The following is a 19,001-nucleotide window of genomic DNA, read 5'->3' on the forward strand; positions in this document are numbered from 1 at the left end:
CGAACGAATGAACAAACTAATTAATTACTGGAATAGGAAAAAACCATTTCCCTCCGCGGGAAGGAGTGTGGGCTCTGGTTGGGACTTGTTGCTTCTCGCCTGGGATTTTAGGGATTTTTTTTTTTTTTGGCAGTCAATGAATCCAGGTGTGCCCTATATGTGATTTAGTCTGGTTCTTCTGAATCTGCTAGGCCAGTTTTGCATAATTTGGCTTAATATGTTCCCCCCTGGGGATTGGCCCAAAATGAAGCGGCTTATTAGGATTTGCCTGCAAGAAACACGAAATGAAACTAATGATTGAATTACATGACAAATAACTATAGTGGGTAGAATGCAATTTTCTCTTCCTTAAGGGGCTGGTCTTTATTCTGTCTTTATTTGCCAGGTAATTACTGTCACTGGCATTTGAAGTTATAAAAAAGAATAAGTGCATATTTAGCAATTCATGACTCAGGAAGGAAGCATGCTTAACAACACAAAGCTTGGTTTCTTGAGTAGAATGAAATGGGGGCAGGAAACTTTTAAAAGAGGTCACACACATACATGTTCTCTTGCTCACACACACCCACACGCACACAGAGACTAGTTCTTTGTCATTTGAACAGCTTTTCCTCTATACCCTATTGTATACATTTTTCCCTTATGTTTTGCTGCTTTTTGCTCACCAGCTGAACCCTTTACTGAACATTTATCTACCTCTTCCCTAAAGAAGCATTTTTTAAAGTGTAGAATGAGAATGTTTCACCGGAGATGCTGGGAGAGCGTTGGTTCTCACACTTGGCTGTGTGTCAGAACCACTTGGGGATCATTGACTATGACATTTGGGACAGAAGACTGAAAAAACCGTTTAAGTTCATAGATTTTTAGTGTAACTCAAGATGATGAAAGAAGCAGCAAGAGAAACAGGAATTTATTTTATTTTTATTTGTTTTATTGAGTTAGAATTGATATATAACATTCTATTATTTTCAAGTGTGCAACCTGATTTAATATTTGTATATATTATAAAATGATCATACAATAAGTCTAGTTAACATCTGCCAACCTACATAGTTACAAAGCTTTTTTTTTCTTGTGATGAGAACTTTTAAGATCTACACTCTTAAGCAACTTTTAAATATGCAGTACAGCGTTGTTAACTGTAGTCACCATGCTGTACATTACATCCCCAGGACTTATTTATTTTAGAACGAGCAGTTTGTACTTTTTGACCCTCCTCACCCATTTTGCCCACCTCTCATACCCTGGGATGAGGAAATTAAAATAGCCCTCAATTTAGCCTTGAACTGCTTTGAATTCCAAAGACAGAGACATTTTCTTCGAGTGATAAGTGTATTACCAAATAGATAGCATCTTCTAAACTGACAGTCTTAATGCTGTGTAGAAGATAGGTTTTTTGAAGATTCCATTTTTTAAACGCTTAAGGTATTTCATTAGTGATTTTAGGGTTGGCTGTGAATGTAGACAGAAAAAAAGGTCAACTAGTGGACCAGTTTAAAGAACTCAGTGGTATACACACCAGACAAGTAGACAAGAAGAAAAGAAAAAGAGGACTGTGTTTGCTTTTTCTGTCTTGACTATGTGAGAACTGATCATTTTCAAATATGTTTGTAGTTTTCCTTGGGTTAAGTATGCAAATATCTATTCATTTGAGTTTTTGTAATATGCTCTGGTAAACCAGATTGCCTCTGTAAAAAAATATGGTACCAGGCACTGGCCCTGTGGCATAGTGGTTAAATTCAGCACTCTCTGATTGGGTGGCCTGGGTTCATGGGTTTGGATCCCAGGCGCAGACCTACACCACTTGTCAGTCACGCTGTGGTGGCGTCCCACATACAAAGTAGAGGAAGATTGGCAACAGATGTTATCTCCGCACTAATCCTCCTCAGGGGGAAAAAAAAAGGGTACTTGTTAGTAAGATGCCATTTAATTTTCAGATGATTAATCTCAGGAAATGATATTGTGGTACCTTTTTAAAAGGAGCTGGTTAGGCAGTGAAGCATGAGCATTGCTTTTCTACAGCTGTAAATTCACTGGGACTGTCCTCCTGGAGCTCTTAACCTGAGGACTGAGTTAGCACTGAATCAGCCTGTGTGCCTTTCTTTGATACAGGCATCATAATTAACCTAGGAGGACAATTGTTGTTTGGCGATTTTTGGCTAGAAAAGGAAGAATAAAAGAGCTCCATAATCCTTATCACGTTGTGATAACTGTCCCCTAGGGATTGAGTGTGAAGTGATTTCTTTGACTTAAGTGTTTTAAAAGTCAAGAGATTGACATTTATCTATAATACATGCGTTGCTTTTAAAACCAATCTCCCTTAAGTGTTGGGACCATATCATAATGCAATAGTGAACACAGTGGCAGGTGGTAGTAGCATCATAGGAGGATTGCCATGTGGAAGAGTTTGGTTGTAAACCTTAACACGGATTCTAGAATGCAAAAGAAATGGACAGGAGCCAGATGGAGGTCAGATACCAAAAATGAATATCCACGGCTTCCTTGTGGTAGCCCATGTTATACGTGGAAGTCAGGAAGGTGGTTAGGGGGTGAGTGGGAGCTAATGGTGTGTTTCTGTGAGGTAGCTGTCCGAGCCTCGGACTAGTGAGACTGGGAAATCAAGAAGGTGGCCCTGAAGAAAAAGGATAGGAAAAGGATGCTCTCATTTGAGATCAGTGCATTTTAACCTACCAAAAGTAAACAGTGTATTTCTGTGCCAGCCCAGAGAACATTTAGTTACATGGGGTTCTTATTATGCTGGATTCCCTCAGTAGCTAATCTAAAACATCACTATAGTGTTTTCATGGTCCGATCTGAATTATATTCTCAAAAGCAGCCCAAGAGAAGAACTAAATCTTACAGGTCTCAATAGACGTTTTATGTGTGTTTCTTGTAAACCGTTAGAGCTAGCCTGACTCCTCCTATAACTCCCCTGAACCAAGGTGGTTCTCCAGTATCAAAGTAAAATCGTTGAAGTGCATCGTCTCTGAGTTTGCATAGTGGTGGAAATAGACTTGCAGAGCGAGGACGTAATCCTTTGCTGATTCCCGGGCAGACATATAGGAAGAATGTCCAGCAGATGATCCAGTGTCTAATCCGCAAGCTCGCTGCGCTCACCCAGTACGAGGAGGTCCTGGCGAAAATCAGCTCCACGTCCACAGATCGGCTCACAGTCCTCAAGACCAAGCCACAGTCCATACAAAGGGACATCATTACTGTCTGCAGTGACCCTTACACATTGGCCCAGCAGCTGACTCACATAGAGCTGGTAAGGCCCTTGTCATCCTCGCCCTTTATAACCACAGGCTCGGTTTGCTTTGGCAACCAATGAGTTTGTCAGCAGTGATGTCACAGGAGAGGTTAGAATAATCCAAATGGGAAATAATCTATGAAATAACTGAAAGATGTTTTTTTTAGACATTTGAATATGAATGTTTCTGATATTCTGGGAATTCACTTTAAAAATAAATACTAAGCAAGACTGAAGAGCAAAGAGTTTATTGACTTTCCTCTTCTTCCCCCTCTAATTAATTTTTCCATAACTTGCTCAGTCTTTCGCTATCTGGTGAAGCATTGATCTAAGCAGAAAATTGCCTCTCTTCAGACCTTGAAGATGATGACAATTGTAGGGTTAAAGGTTCATTTTATAAGCTGCATAAAAAAATGGGAGTAATGCCAAAAGACAGTAGATGGACTTGTAGATGGAATTTCTTCTCATTTTCATTACTACTGTTGACCTGCTGGGTTTGTGTTTCAGGAAAGGCTCAATTATATTGGTCCAGAAGAATTCGTTCAGGCATTTGTGCAGAAGGACCCTTTGGACAATGACAAGGTAATCAGTCTACCCAGAGGTCAGCCTTGAAATGGGAAATGGGATTCCTTAGTCTGTGACAGTGGGTACAAGAGACAGAAATTGGAACTACTTGGTGTAGGTTTTAAAATCAGGAAGTTTCTTTTCATTAGCCGTGTCTGATTCACTGTAGTTTTTTTTGAGCTATGTCTCCCAGTGTCTGTACGATATTTTTATCCTGTCACTAACTTTTAGCCTCTTCTTCCTCCTTACTGGGAAATTTAATAAGCAAGTGGAGGCAGGCATTTGTGGAGATGGAGGTAGGAGATAAAAGCTTAATGGTTTTAGCAGATTAAGTCAGAAAGAAAATAGGACAGAACGCTCTACTCATGATTCAACAATAGCGTGGGCAGTAAAGACAGGATGCACATCCAGTGTGCTGAGGAAGGGTCTTTACTGCCTTGCCTCTTGTTTTAAGGTGAACCCTCACGACAGGTTTATTGCCTGAGTGAAGCCCATGTAAAGAAAATAACACTGGGCATGGACTATAAAATCAGTATACGTACATAACAAATGTTTTTCCCCAGCGTCCTCTAGAAGCGTTTTGAATTGTTAGGCAAAGACTGTATCACCCACTAATGAACGCTCCCCTTTGGGAGTAGGGGCAACAGCTGTCCTCCGGCCTGAGAATAGTTTCCCTGAGTACAGGAAGTGAAGATGAGGTTTTGCAATAGAAGGCTAGGGGACTTTTTTGTTTGTTGCTTTTGGAAGGAAGGAAAGAGGGCTGTAATTAACCTGTTCAGGCTTGGCCTTGAACTCTGAGATGAGCTTAACTCCTTTTGCTTTTGAACAATGTGTGATTCACCCTACGCACTGTGATGGTATAGACTCCCATTTATCCACCTTGGAAGATATTTAGTTTTTTGCTTCATGATGCTCCAAAATTTTGTCCTAGACTTAATTTAAGAGAAAATTTTCTAGTCCCCTGCATGCTTCAGCTTCTCCTGGCTGTGTTGATATCAATTGGTATTCACACTCCATGCAGCATTCAAGATTGTTTTAAAATGCAGCCAAACTGTTCCTTTGAATTGTCCTTCTGAGAGCAGTTCCCACCCAGAGTAACTTCATTTCCTGGGAGGGAAGGGCACTGTCATGAATGCATCAGAGTGCATTTCTAGACCTTAGGGGTTTCACTGGAATGTACAAGAAATTTTGATATTTCTGTAAGGAGAGTTGAGAATGTCAGTGGTTCTCCCTCTTTTCCTAGAAAGCTTTCCTAATCCATAAACTGAGAATAAAGGCCCATCTCTGACAAAAATGAGAGCCTGATACACCTTTTTCCCTCCAAGTCATCTGCTCCTTTGCTTTCTCTTCAGAGTTGCTACAGTGAACGGAAGAAGACACGAAACCTAGAGGCATACGTGGAATGGTTTAATCGCCTCAGCTACTTGGTTGCTACAGAAATCTGCATGGTGAGAAAATGACCGTTCTTTGTCTCCCAGCTCTCTACATTGTTTATTTGTACTTATTTTACATCTGTTGGGCCTCCATGTTGACTAATTGCCCTCTTTTTTCTTTTTCTGTACAGCCTGTGAAGAAGAAGCACCGGGCTAGAATGATTGAGTATTTCATTGACGTAGCTCGCGAGTGTTTTAACATTGGCAACTTTAACTCCTTGATGGCAATAATCTGTGAGTGTTTTCTGAAAGATACATGTCCATTATTTTTCCAGGTCCTATGAAGTGTATCCACTTAAAATTTGCAAATAGTAGTTTTATTAATTAAAACTGTACTTTTTAATCCTGAATTGTTTCAGAACATTCAGAATTCTTTAAATATCCAAATTGGTGCAAATACGGATAATCTTTTTTAAGTATACAGGAATTAATGGAATACACTTAGTATTTAATTTCTCTTTTATGCCATTAAGAAAATATCAAGGCAAGCCATATCATAGGAGAAAATATTTGTAATACGTATAGTTGAAAAAGAACTTGTATCCAGAATCTATAAAGAACCCTACAAATCAATAATAAAACGGCAAATAACCCAATGAAAAAAGGGTAAAGTACTTGGACACTTCACAACAGAAGATATACTAATGGATAATAAGTATATGAAAAGGTGCTTCCCATGATTAGTCATCAGAGAAACACAAATTAAAATCACAGTGAAATACCATTTCAGACACTTGAATGACTTAAGTTAAAAAGATGGTTGAACCAAATATTGGTGAGGATTTGGCCCTCTCGAACATCATTGGTGGGAGTGTAAAATGGTACTACTACTTTGGGAAACTGTTCGGCAGTTTATTATAAAGTTAACTTATCTACACTTAGTAATGAACACTTTTTCAGAGTGTAAGTTAGAATGGCTTTTCTTATTTCTCTCTTTCAACTTTCTCTCCTGCACCTTCCATTTTAAATGAGAAGCTGGCATGAATATGAGCCCAGTGTCTCGACTGAAAAAAACTTGGGCCAAAGTGAAGACTGCGAAGTTTGACATTCTTGAGGTATGTGAAGCTGATATGTTAAGTAACATTTTACACCTGGAAAGTGGGATTCCTCTGTGTGATCTTGCTTCTTGATCAGATAGCACTAGTGAAGAAAGCCCATGTCTCCTTTCAGACCCAGGGAAAGGAAAGGGAGTAAGACAGGAGGAGAGGCATAAATCAGGTGGTAGACTAATGTAACCTAGAGAGAGGTGTCTGTTTTGGGGTGAATTGACATCACATTGTATACATTGAATACGTCACATTGTGTACATTGAATACATCACATTGTATACATTGAATATGTCACATTGTATACATTGAATACGTCACGCTCACTTCATTGATTTACAGTGTCCGAGGGGCGGAGTTCCCATGCCTACAGAAATGTTCATTCACCATCCTTTCAGCAAGTTTAGCTAACCTGTGAAAAAGCCCTTCCAATGTGATTCTGAGGGTAGTTGGACTTGTGCATAAAGGCATTTGTGTTTGAATCATATTCATGTTATTATTTCCTTGGTGTGTTAGTGCTTTGAATCTACTGTCTTTGGAGATAATAAGAAAGTGTACTTTCCTAAGTTTTCCCCCAAATTGGGAATTATCATTGGGTATATTACATTATGCTTTATTCGTATTGTCTAACATATTTCTTTTCCTTGTTGACACTATACTTCAGTTATTTGTGAATGATTTACAAAGAACAAGTTCACTGCAAAATGTTGGATCATTATATGTGGCTAACCATCAGCTGACCCACTCACTTTCAAATGAAACCAGAAAATTGTTTCTCATGCTGGTGTTTGACTCTTTGTTATCAGATTTAAGACTAATCTCAACAGTTAACCTGGAAAGAATTTGGCCTGGGTTTAACATTATTGAAGCTGATATCAGCTTATATAAATAAACCAAACCTCAGGAAAGAAAAATTTGTATTTTGATGTGTTTTGTGCCTATGTGTGTGTATGAGAGGGATAAATCATATTCTTAATGAGTTCCCTAACTTATTTTAAATTTTTTATGTAGAGTTAAAAGTATGATCCTGTAAACTTCTGCAGGTGAGAAGTAAATAATTAATACTCTCCTCTTTTTTGTCTATAGCATCAGATGGACCCTTCAAGCAATTTCTACAATTATCGAACAGCTCTTCGTGGGGCAGCACAGAGGTCTTTAACTGCTCACAGTAGCAGAGAGAAGGTAGGTGCTTAAAGGAGTTTTACTCCTGGTGGAGTTGCTATCTGTTGTGCAGAAATGCAGTGTGACCTACTACTGAGCCGCTTTTAGTGGTTCAGATCTAAGAAAAAAAGTTGATACACTGTAGAAATTTTACCACTTGCCACATAGTGATGGGGGGTGCTGAAGGAAAGTTGGACCATGGAAAGGGAAAGGTGGCTTGGTGTAAAACTTTGCAAATATATGTTACTGCGTTATTTTTGCGTTATTTAAATGATTATTTTGTAGTATGTCTTAGTTGTATTTCAAGCAATAAATTAAGTCATATTTTAGGATGACAAATGGCGTTAGAGAGTAATTTGATTTCATGGAAAAAGAGACATTTAAGCTCTCTACAAGGTAGCTGACTTAATATAACCTTTTCTCTTAAAAGAATGAGCTTACCTCCCATGGTTCAGTCATTTATTTTCAGAAAGTAGGTTAGTTGCAGTAACATTAGGCCTGTTACTAATTGGATATGTGGGTGGCAGAAAAAGTACAGGAATGATGTCTGAGAAATTAATGATCCTTACTCTCCCCTCCCCTTAAACAATTTAATATGATCCTGGATCGACCCTACTCTTGACTCTGAGAGTCCTTTCTTGGCACGTTTCAGTGTCGTATTTCCTTAGATAGGAAGGATAAGTTGTTTCCACATTTGGGAATCATGTTATTTCAGAAGTAAATACCTGGTTATGGAAAATGGGCTAATGAAGTTTGCTTGATGAAATTTATTTTCTGCTTAGATTCTGTCCATCTTTCAACTTAAACTGTATCTTTAACAAGTAAAAGAAAATGAGGGTAAAAGACATTTCAGGGCATCTCAATGACTTCCCTCTAAAAAGCTTTTGCCTCAATGATGTAAAATAAAAACAAACACAAAAAGAAACCCCAGCTTTTCCAAATGCTGAATTGTTCTCAACAAAATCCAACATATCAGTTGTGATAATGTTTGAGAAATACTGTAAATATATTAACTTTTTTTTTTAGTAAAGAAACAAGGTCAGAGAGGGGACGAAGCAGAGAGAACTGTCTCAGTTTAGCCCAATGGAGTGACTAGCTTGTCAATTTTACTTGCCCAAATCCCAGCACTCCTGTGACTAGATTGAAAAAGATCTAATCAGAGGTTTTTTTAAGCTTCAGAAAGTGAGTGTGTGCATCAGAGGATCCCAGGACCCTGAAGTTTCAGGATACGTTGGAGGCTGTCTGCAGCCTCTCACTCACCTCTCTGGGTTGGATGTGGGGCTCCTCTGCGTGACCCTCAGTGAGAGTTAGGTGGGCTCCGCCTCAGTAGGGTGGCTGTAGAATCCTTGCTCTGAGTAGGGAGCTGCAGCATTGGCCACAGTAATTCTGAGGTCCAAGCCCCTGGAAAGATCTCACTGAATATTGTGTTTGTGGGTCTCGAATAGCTTTTTTCAGAAAAAAAACGTTCAAAGTATTTACCCTTTACCTCATTTAATAAATTGTCTGCTTATTTTTGTTATTTTTTTAACCAGTTCTATGTGAGCATATGAATTGTTCTCTCTAGTTCATGAAACAAATGAAATCACTACCATTTAAAAAAATTGGCTTTCTTTTTAACAATTGATCTCAGAGGCAATGAATGAAAATATTTCTGGGTAAAATCCATCTTTTATTTAAAAGACTTGGGATTCTTTTTCCTTTTTTGAAGTGAGAGTCGACTCCCTTTATTCCTAAGTAATTTCCTATTTTAAAATCTTCTTGACAACATGACTAGAGTAATAGAATCTTTGATATTCTTTCAGATCTTAAGTTTATGTGGCTGAAGTGGCATATCTCTAGGTGCCATATCATAGAACAAATCAAATCTGTCTTCCACACAGAGGCCTTTAAATGATCTTTAAATAGCTATTTGTTCTGTGGCTACGCATGTCTCATGTGCTTAATTGAGGTAAAACCTGTACTATTTAATTCAGTCCTCACCACAACTCAGTGAGGTAGTTACTACTCTTCCCATTTTAAGGTGAGGAAACTAGACTTTGTGAGTATGTTAGGTTTATACTAGGGGTTGGCAAACTTTTTATATTAAGAGCCAGATCATAAACATTTTAGGCTTTGTCAGCTATACGATCTCTGTTACCACTACTCAGCTGTGATGTAATGCCCAAAGGCAGACATGACGATACGTGGATGAATGAACCAGCATGGCTGTTTTCCAGTAAAGCTGTCTGGCCACTGTAATTTGAATTTCATATAATTTTTATGCTCATGAAATATTATTCTTTTGATATTTTTCCAGTCATTTAAAAATGTAAAATGTACAGCTCCTAGGCCATACCAAAACAGGTGGTGAGCCCAGGTGACCCACGGGCCACAGTTTTCAGACTCTTGGCTTATAATGTTAGTAAATGCTGGAGCCAAATTTTAAACTGAGGTCTCACAGAATCCAAAGCCCAGTGCTTCCCATCACAAGGGATCTTTCAAAGAAGCGAGGTTCAGGGGTGCTTTTATCATTGCTGCTCTGACTGTTTAGTTCTAAAATAATAGAGAAATGGCCAGTCATATTGAAGGAGAAGGTAGCAAGGGGATCTTTACTAATTCAGCTGTAGAGACTTCCACGGACAATAGCAAATGATTAAATGTATATTCAAAGGGGCTGTGGAAACTGAAGATTCACTTTGGCTGTTTTTGGAGATCAGTGAAACAAAAAATAATCAAAGCTTGGGTTTTTTTTTAATGACTTTACGGGAAAATCTGAATATCTCTCTAGAAGTGAAAATTGATACTTAATGTTTTCATGTATGAGCCAAAACGTATGTTTTCCAGATCTCCCAGTCGTTTAGTCTAGATGTACCGCATGAGTCATAAGCTTAGGGAAACTTCAAAAACCTGCTCTGGGTAAACAACATAGGCCCACAGTTTGTGTTTGGAGCCTTATTTGCATTGTGGCAAATTTAGAATCTTCAGAAACGTATTGCCATTTAATGAGAGAAAGTAGACAGTTACTGTGTCTGAGCTCTGCTCTGTGTTCCTTATGGGCTTTGTAGGATTTAGGATACTTTTTAAAGAGATTATTATTTTAGGTTAATTAATTAAACACCACCTCCTCAAACCAAAGATGTGAGGCAGGAAAGTCTTACTAAAGAAAGTTCCTTGTTTTTTAAACAACCACTAATTTTAATTTACACACTTATATTCCTCCTTCACTTGGGCACATCTCACAACACGTTGTGCAAGGTACTTCTTTGGTGATTTCCCATGAGTACAGGTGCTTGCTTGCTGTCATGCCAAGACCAGGTTTACTCAATAGAAAGTTTGTAGCAACTATTACCTAAAACCCTGAGCTCTCACGTTATCTTCAGCAATGTCTTCATGGGTGAAAAAATGTTCATCTAAAAAAAAGTTCATCTGAAATGTAGATGTCTAAATGATATAAATAGAGATTCTAGCAGGGAGATGGGGCACACATCTTAAAATCGTGGTGCCTGCAGCCAGGGGTATTCTGTTAATGTTTGGCTCTCACTAAGGGGTTGCTAAATGAAAAGCAAGAATTCTTTTAGATCTTTTTCCTTTGATTACAGCCAGAACTTTTCAGATTTTATTATATGCTATTGCAATGAGAAAAATAGAACTGTAGGAACAACATGAAGCCATCCACTTCCCAGTGCCACTTGTCTCTGCTGTGTTTGGGTTATTAATAGCATTTGCAGCTTAAGCAAAATTATGTAAGGGAGGAAGCTGCTCTCATAGGAGGTAAACAAAACACTGTATCTTGATTCACCATAGGCTTTTATGTAATCCAGAGTTAATGTTGTTCATTAATTTCTTGTTTTGTTTGATGAGAGACCAAATGTTTGTTTGCCCAAAACAAACGAGGATCTTTTGTTTTTTCTAGATTGTGATACCCTTCTTCAGTCTTTTAATCAAAGATATTTATTTCCTCAATGAAGGCTGTGCCAACCGCCTTCCAAACGGCCATGTCAACTTTGAGGTAAGGATAGGCTGCAAAATTCTGAGCAAGCCTGTCTAGCATGGCATCCCAAGCCAGGCAGCTTAAACTGACTCTGAAGTTGTAGAACCAGGTTTTCTCTTTCTCTGCTATTTTGTAAGAAAATAACAGTACCGAGTAGAATAAATTAGCTGCACCATTATTGTTCATTATTATCTGAAGGTACTTGAGTAAATTTTTACCTCTACCTAGCAAATACCTATACGTGGTTTTTATTAAATCAAGAAAACTGTGTAGTTCAGAAGATTAGAAGCCAGAGGGAAACATTAAATGGTATTATCTCTTCCAAGCTCATGGAAGCTCATTTTTGATGACTGCCTTTAAATTATTTCATTTTATTCTTCTCTAGAAATTTTGGGAACTGGCCAAACAAGTGAGTGAATTCATGACGTGGAAACAAGTAGAGTGTCCATTTGAGAGGGACCGGAAGATCTTGCAATATCTGCTCACGGTACCAGTCTTCAGCGAAGATGGTGAGTAGGCCCTTCAGCTCGGCCTACCACCAGCATCCCAAAACCCTACAATTAGGAAATTAGTGTATAAATGCTTGGTGCCTGGTTCCTCGTACAGCATGAGGCCTGCCTTCTGACCTATTCCATCTTAAGAGTTTTCTGTTGCACAGAAAACTTTTTGATTTAGCCCTAAAATATTTGAGTCAGGCACTCACTATTGACCCAGAAATAGTATCTTTCTGTGTTTAAATATGCTTTATAACTCTAGCTCTGCAGTGCTTTCGGCACAAATGGAAACTTATCGAAAGATTTTTTTCCCCTTATTTGGGCTTGCTTCAGTAGACAAAAAAAGGTGTTTTATGTTATGTTGATGTTCAGGTAATTGGAAAACAAATAAACAAACAAAACATTTAGTTGCTGCCTCCTGCTGTTTTAAAAAGTAGTGGAAAGTCTTGACCTGTTAAAACGTTAGGGAATTTGAAGCAGAAACAGTGATTGTGTACAGAAAAAATTGACCAGAAGAGAGTTGAAGTTTGTAAAAGACTTGAGGATTTAGTCTATTGATCGGTGTCCTAATACTACAGAAATCAATAGCCTTATTAACCAGCAGTTTCTCATAGTAGATTGATGGTGTTGATGATAATGACTGAAGAGCATTTTGAATGACCATTACCCATCCCAGAGGGCACTGGATTGATGGTCACCTCTACAAATAGGATTGAGAACAGGCTTTTAAATCTTTGGATGAAGACTCTTTTTGACTTAAAATTAAAGAAAAACTATTAGAACGGTGAAAAATTGGCCTAGAAAATCTGTCTTTTTACCTACTAAGGGTTTTTAAAAAATCGGTGCTATGAGGAAAGGATCTCCTCCTGTGGCCTTCTTTCTAAAGAACATAAATGTGAGCGTGTGATGGCATCGTGTGGCTTGCATTTGTAAGTCTTTTTGCCTCATGAATTGTTTCTTAGTTAGTTAAGTGCTTTTTTGGCCTAGAGGCCTTTGGAGTTTTATCGAGATGGTCGGTTGTGGCGAAGTGATATTCCATCTTCTTAATGAAACCCTGAAGCTTCTCAGGTGTCATTTGATATTTAAAGAGTGTGCTTTGCTGCAGGGTTGGGCTCAGGTTGAACAGCGGGTGGAGGGTGGTGCATGAGTATCAGAAGGCCTCAGTAGTAATGCGTTCTTTTCTTCTGGTTGTTTGCAGCTCTCTACTTGGCTTCCTATGAGAGTGAAGGGCCTGAGAATCATATAGAGAAAGACAGATGGAAGTCCTTAAGGTGAGTCTCATTGCTTCTCATTGCTGTGCAAATCTAAAGGAGATGTTGGACTTACTTGAAGAAAGCCACATACTTTCCATAGGAAGTCCCTGTCTGCGTGTCCGAAGTCCTCTGCACCTTTTCTCTCGTTAACTGGGTCTTTGTGGCTTACAAGCCTCATTGCCATCATTCAGTTTTATTGCCTTCCGTTTTTTTATACTGGCAGATATACAGTGACTCTGTTCTTCCTTCTATCTCCTGTTATTTTATGGAATGAGGAACTGTAATTACCCCATAATATGCAAACAAGAGAACCAATTTGTTTTCTTCATTTAAAAGATAAGAAGCTCGGACTATATTTCTGAATAGTTCTAATACTAAAATTTTATTTGACCTGAGATAACAACAGGCCTAAGTACCAGTTGGTTCAGTAAATTTGAACGTGTCGCTTATGGACTGGATCTTGGTGCCGTCTTTGGTTTGAGCGAGACAGAGTTGGGACTTACAGCATAATCCAGAATCTCTTCAAATTTAGAAGTTGTGTTAGCCCAAAACTGAGATAGGTAAATTCGTATTGTAACCATGCGAGATACTTTAATAGGCAAAAGCAGCCCAGGATGTAGTAATAATAAAATCAAAATTGCTCTATTTGTATTTCTACTAAAAGTCTCTGGGAGCATGTGCTTTTTTGTACCAGGGTTGACACACACATTTTCTCTTTTTCCCGAAGTCGTTTGGGAGACTTCAATACGATTGATATTGGGCTAGGTTTCAGGAACCAGGGTATTTACCATAACAGTTGGTTTCTTGTGACCTTGTTTGTGTCAAAGGAAAATTTAGGCCTTTGTACCTCTCACTGAGGACGGGGTAGGTAGAGAGGCCTTCGAATTACTATCCTGAGAACAGGCCACAGTGATAGGTAAGACTGGAGATGTTTCTTTGAGTCCAGACACAGGGGAAGGCATGGCCAACACCTGCTATCAAGGGAATGTGACAGATGCCCCATTCTCCTTTTGTGAAATTTTTTGCCTGCTAATGGCACGTTTATATTAAAATTTTGTATTATTTTGTGTTGGTATTAAAGGATATTCACTGTGCTCTTTAATATTATTCATGTGTAAAGCATGAGCCTCAGAGTACCATCTTGTTGGATAAGATTTGGGAATTACTCCCTGTAGTTATCCTTTTTAGATGAACTTCGCCACTGATATTGCTCCTCTTTTTAATCCCCCCTTTCTGTTTTTTAAAAACTTGAAGTTGGTAAAGCCCCTGAGTACAGCTCAGCTATTGTTACTTTTTTTAGAGATTTTTTTTTTAAAAAAATTGGTAAGCAGATAAATTGGCTGTCCATAAATGATACCTGGTGTCTGCCTTTCCTGTGATTCCACACAAATATTACAAATTCAAATAATCCAAACCAACCGCGTACTTTTCTGGTTGTTATTCTTTTCTGATCGTTGCTTTTTTATGCCATGCTCTTGTTGATTAGTGGTTAGTTTGGAAGGGTTTGTAAGTCAAAGGGTTGTTAGTAAAAGCCGAAGATTACATTATATAATCTCTTCCTGTATCTGAGTGTACTGTATGCACAGTGTACAATAACGCTGAACTTTTGATTGGTTGAAATATGACCAAAGAATTTCGTGGAGAATTTGGGAATGTAACGTGAGAAAGAGAGTGCCCACTACCGGCTTAAATTCACGCGCAAATCCGTGAATTGTCTGCACTTGTGCTCAACTCAGAAGTGCACAGTCATGATGCTTCTGATGAGAATTTGCTGAGGAACCAGCAGTGACACAAATAGAATGAATGGCACATAAGGAAATATGTATATAAAGACATGAAGGTGTATTCTTTGGTATAAAGGACTAGTTTCCATGTTAAAATTGTTTTTGAGGGGCCTTGAAGGACAGACTCTCCTTCGAGTCTGCTGTAAGCCATGCTGTCTGCCTTTTCCACATCCTGTCTCTTCTCAAGGCCCCACTCCAGTGCCTCCCCTCCCTGACCATCTTTCCCCAGAAAGAGTCCCTCCTGAACTCGTGCACTCTAAGGCAATTGTCCTCTCCTGTGACAGACCACGTGTTGTTTTGTTTCTTTTACCAACCACCGTGTAGGACCCTTGAGGGCAAGCACAGGGTCTTCCCTTCACGTCTGCCATTGCACCGGACACATGCTCCTGTGCTGAGGAATGACATCGGGTGCCCGCAGGTGTTGGCCAAGGCATAGCCACCACAGAGGATAAACAAAAGAAAATAGGCTACAATGATTTGCAAAACCACGTGTTAAGTGGATGCTAAGACTAATTATTCTAGAATGATAGTACTTACCTGAAAACTTGTATATTTGTTAGCTTTGAAGGCAATAAGATATTTTTACATAGACACTTTTCCTGCCAGCCCCAGAGCCATTCATTCAAATATTTAGGTTCAGCAGTGGCAATGACAAACACACCTCTGAGGGCAGACACCTTTCTTGTCACTTGTTATTTAATGCTCTCAATGGGCATGGAATGTGAGGATGCTTATGTGTACTAAGTAACAGATGAGGTGATGAGACCAGTGCATAGCTAAAAGCTTTTATCATTAATCACATTCGTTTGTTCCTTTTGTTTTAATATAAAGCCACTCAAGATATAGATTTACTGTAAACAAAGCTTTTGCCATCTCCATTAATAAATATTTAAGTGACATGCAGTTCTCAAAAAAACCCGGAAGGACTTCAATGCTTGATATTTTTTTTCTTCCTCTTTTTAACTATGTAAAATGAAACTTAAATCCTAGGAAAGATGAAACTAGTATTAGGCAAGGCATTTTAATCCTAATTCAAATAATCGGCTACCTTCCTTCTTATATTTATTACTCAGGTCGAGCCTCTTAGGCAGAGTCTAACAGCTGGGATGTTGACCGCCGCTGCTGCTGCTGCTGCTGCTGCTGCCGCCTCCACCACACAGATCATCGAGGGGCTGGCCTTTGTTTTCTGGCATCTCGTACCACAAAAAATCGTAAAGTCCCTGCAAGCAAGCCCACTCCGGAGCAGATGGGGAATGTAATTTCCCACAGCGGACAGACTGACTCAGATTTTGTGAGACTGAAATGTTCACTGAAGACACTTGAGAAAGAGTTCTCTGAAGATCGCAGCTCTGCGCATGATTCATCTCCTGGAATTTCCATGTGAATCACTGCTCCGCACCTGGATGGAGCTTTCTTTTGTGTGTGTGTTTCTTTTATTTGGTTGAACATTTGCTGCTAATGGGACTTGCCCAGCTGAGTGCTGGCTCTTAGGAAGCCCATGTTTCTTTGTTAACTTAAATGAAAAAGGGGGAGGAGGGAGGGGGTAGAAACCCCTCCGTTTAGATCCCAAACTTCAGCTCAGTGGCGTTGCCAGGAGGGGTGAGACTGGTTGGACGCTGACTGCGGACTTCGTTTCCCTTAGCGTGTGCTGTGTTGTAAATTCCTCTCCCCCCTCTTCCTACAAGGTTTTGAGTTGGCTGCTGGTTAGCAAACTCCTTTTTACCCATATAAGTTATTTAATATAATGATGAAGCTCAACACTGTGGTAGGAAAATAGCCACTAGGGGGAAAAAAAAAATGAGTTTGTCATTGGACTGCTCAACGATCCAGAAGGACTTTTTGTTTTCTCTGCCCTTCTGAGCTGTTTACAACTGACCACTATGTTCTCCAGATGTATTTTTCAGTAGTGTTTTGTTACTTAGTTTTCCATGACGCCTATTTTTTTTTTCTCTTGTAAATTTAAATTATCTGACTTGCAGGATCTTGGAAAAACCCATGGCCTAATTACAATTTAATTTTTTTAACAGACTGTTATTTTTCATTACCTTGTGGTGTCTGTTGGTGACTAAACATGTGAACAAGGAATAAATTGGAGAAGTTACCACTGCCCCCTCCCCGACAGCCGTGAACAAAATGAATGAAAAACATCTCACTGTAAACTGAGAGGTGGATCTGATTGTGAAACAGTTCACCTTGTTAAACATCTAAAGAAGTCTGTAGTCGCTCTGCAAACAGCCATTTATTTATTTACTCTAGAAACTGTAGAGTAGTAAACCGTGCTAATGAAAAACACAAAGCATCGTGTTCCAAACAGAGATGTATTTGAAAACTTAATGACATGGTTTCAGAACACAGAGCATGTCTGTATGCTGCACGCCATCTCAGCAGACCTCAGATGTCTCCAGGTTGTCCCTTTACAACCATCAATATATTTTACACTCTGCGGCCAGGAGTTGTGGCGTCCTTCCTTTCTTTTATGGATGGGATTGTTGGGTGGGTGGTGGCCGGAGTCGCAGTAGTTCAGCTCAAGTGACTGGCTGAAAAGGTGTCCTTCCTGGATGAATCGTCCTTTAGGAGTATGCACGTGGGTGTTTATTTTCTAAAAATGAATCGTGGTTCGCATTTAATAAACAGCACTTGCCGGGCACTTTCTAGTGTTTAGCATGGCTCATCATCCCCACTTTTTAGGCGTGGGCATATTAATGATCACGATGATTTGTCCAAGGCCACATAGCTAATGAGAGGCCCAAAGAGTTGAACTAGGCCTTCTCATTCCAGAGCTTTAAACCACACTGCCAAGCTTCTCAAACGTCAGTATAATCTTCAAACTTGCAGATAACCTGGGCATCTTGCTTACGCGCAGATTTGGATTCTGTAGGCCTGGGGGCGGCCCAGGGGATGCTGATGCTGCTGGCCCTGGATCCGCTTACGGTGGCAAGGCACCTACCCTTCAGGCCTGTCCCAGGTGCTGCCTTTCCCTGGAGTTGTTGCGGGAACAGCAGCTATGTTTATCTTTCAACCCTCTACATCAGGGGTCGGCAGGCTATGCACTGCTGGCCAAGTGTGCCCGTTTCGTATGGCCCACGAGGTAACAATGGTTGAAAAAAATCAAAACAAGGATAATATTTCATGATACGTGAAAATTATATGAAATTCAAATTTCAATGTCCATAAATAAACTTTTATTGGAACACAGTCACACATTTGTTTACGCATTTTCTTGTGGCTGCTTTCTGCTACAGAGTATATGGTTGCGACAGAGACTGTGACAAAGCCTCAAATATTTACTCTCTGGCCCTTTACAGAAAGTTTGCTGGCCCCTGATCATTGAGCGTTACAGTGAGTTTGCAAAAATGCTATAAGGTCTCTATTATGGCCTTAGATACATAAAGGTATGTACTGAAAAAATTTTCCTAAAAGTTGTATTAGGCTTAAAAAATATGTAATTTAAAAATGCTATTTAAACAAAAAGTTTTCACAGAAAGAGTTACCATTCTCATAGATAGCCCCAGATAGGCCAGAGGTTTAAACCGTGTATTGAGTTATCTGTAGAAATCATTTACTCTGCTCCTCTTTGTGCTGTGTGTGGATTGGCGACTCCCCAGCAGCTTATAGGTGCATTTATAATTTATGTGGGTGGATAGAAGCCTGGTAAATACAAGCGTAAACAGCGCCGGGCAATGTCAGTCAGTAGATTTTGATCGGGGATGTGACCCGTCCGGGCACGCCGTGTGTTCCAAAGAAGCAGGCTTTAAGCTGAGGCCTGGAGGGAGCCTCTGAACTAGCTGGGTTTGGTAGGAAAAGAAGAGTGCACCTTTCACTACTTGAAATGTCCCTTGTTTCTGAGGACACAGGCCCAAGAGTTCCCCAGGGGTGGCCTGCCTTTCATCTAACAAAGAACATTGGCCTGCCTTTCATCTAACAAAGAACATCATTGGAAACGGGTTGTCTTGCCTTTGTTTCTGAAGCTTTTCAGCCTTCCCTCTCCACTTGACCTGGCTCTGGCCCCCCTGTCCATTTCCTCATCCCTCTGTACTTTTCTTCCA

At 39.6% G+C, this 19,001-nt stretch overlaps 1 protein-coding gene across 7 annotated transcripts in view; it reads left to right on the forward strand.

Annotated features, from left to right (window-relative positions):
- The window catches only part of RASGEF1B (RasGEF domain family member 1B), a 701,851-nt gene extending 683,697 nt beyond the window's left edge, over positions 1-18,154 (forward strand). For all 7 annotated transcript variants that reach the window (XM_070614553.1, XM_070614551.1, XM_070614552.1 and 4 more), the window contains 10 exons: positions 3,056-3,268; positions 3,758-3,832; positions 5,167-5,262; positions 5,379-5,481; positions 6,223-6,302; positions 7,380-7,475; positions 11,347-11,442; positions 11,810-11,933; positions 13,117-13,189; positions 16,029-18,154. In XM_070614553.1, coding sequence (XP_070470654.1) covers positions 3,056-3,268; positions 3,758-3,832; positions 5,167-5,262; positions 5,379-5,481; positions 6,223-6,302; positions 7,380-7,475; positions 11,347-11,442; positions 11,810-11,933; positions 13,117-13,189; positions 16,029-16,053 — 981 coding nt within the window. In that variant the 3' untranslated portion in view covers positions 16,054-18,154. The remainder of the gene's footprint in view (positions 1-3,055; positions 3,269-3,757; positions 3,833-5,166; positions 5,263-5,378; positions 5,482-6,222; positions 6,303-7,379; positions 7,476-11,346; positions 11,443-11,809; positions 11,934-13,116; positions 13,190-16,028) is intronic.
- The last annotated feature ends 847 nt before the right edge of the window (positions 18,155-19,001 follow it).

This window comes from Equus przewalskii, chromosome 3, assembly GCF_037783145.1.
Source record: "Equus przewalskii isolate Varuska chromosome 3, EquPr2, whole genome shotgun sequence".
Taxonomy (NCBI): Eukaryota; Metazoa; Chordata; class Mammalia; order Perissodactyla; family Equidae; genus Equus; species Equus przewalskii.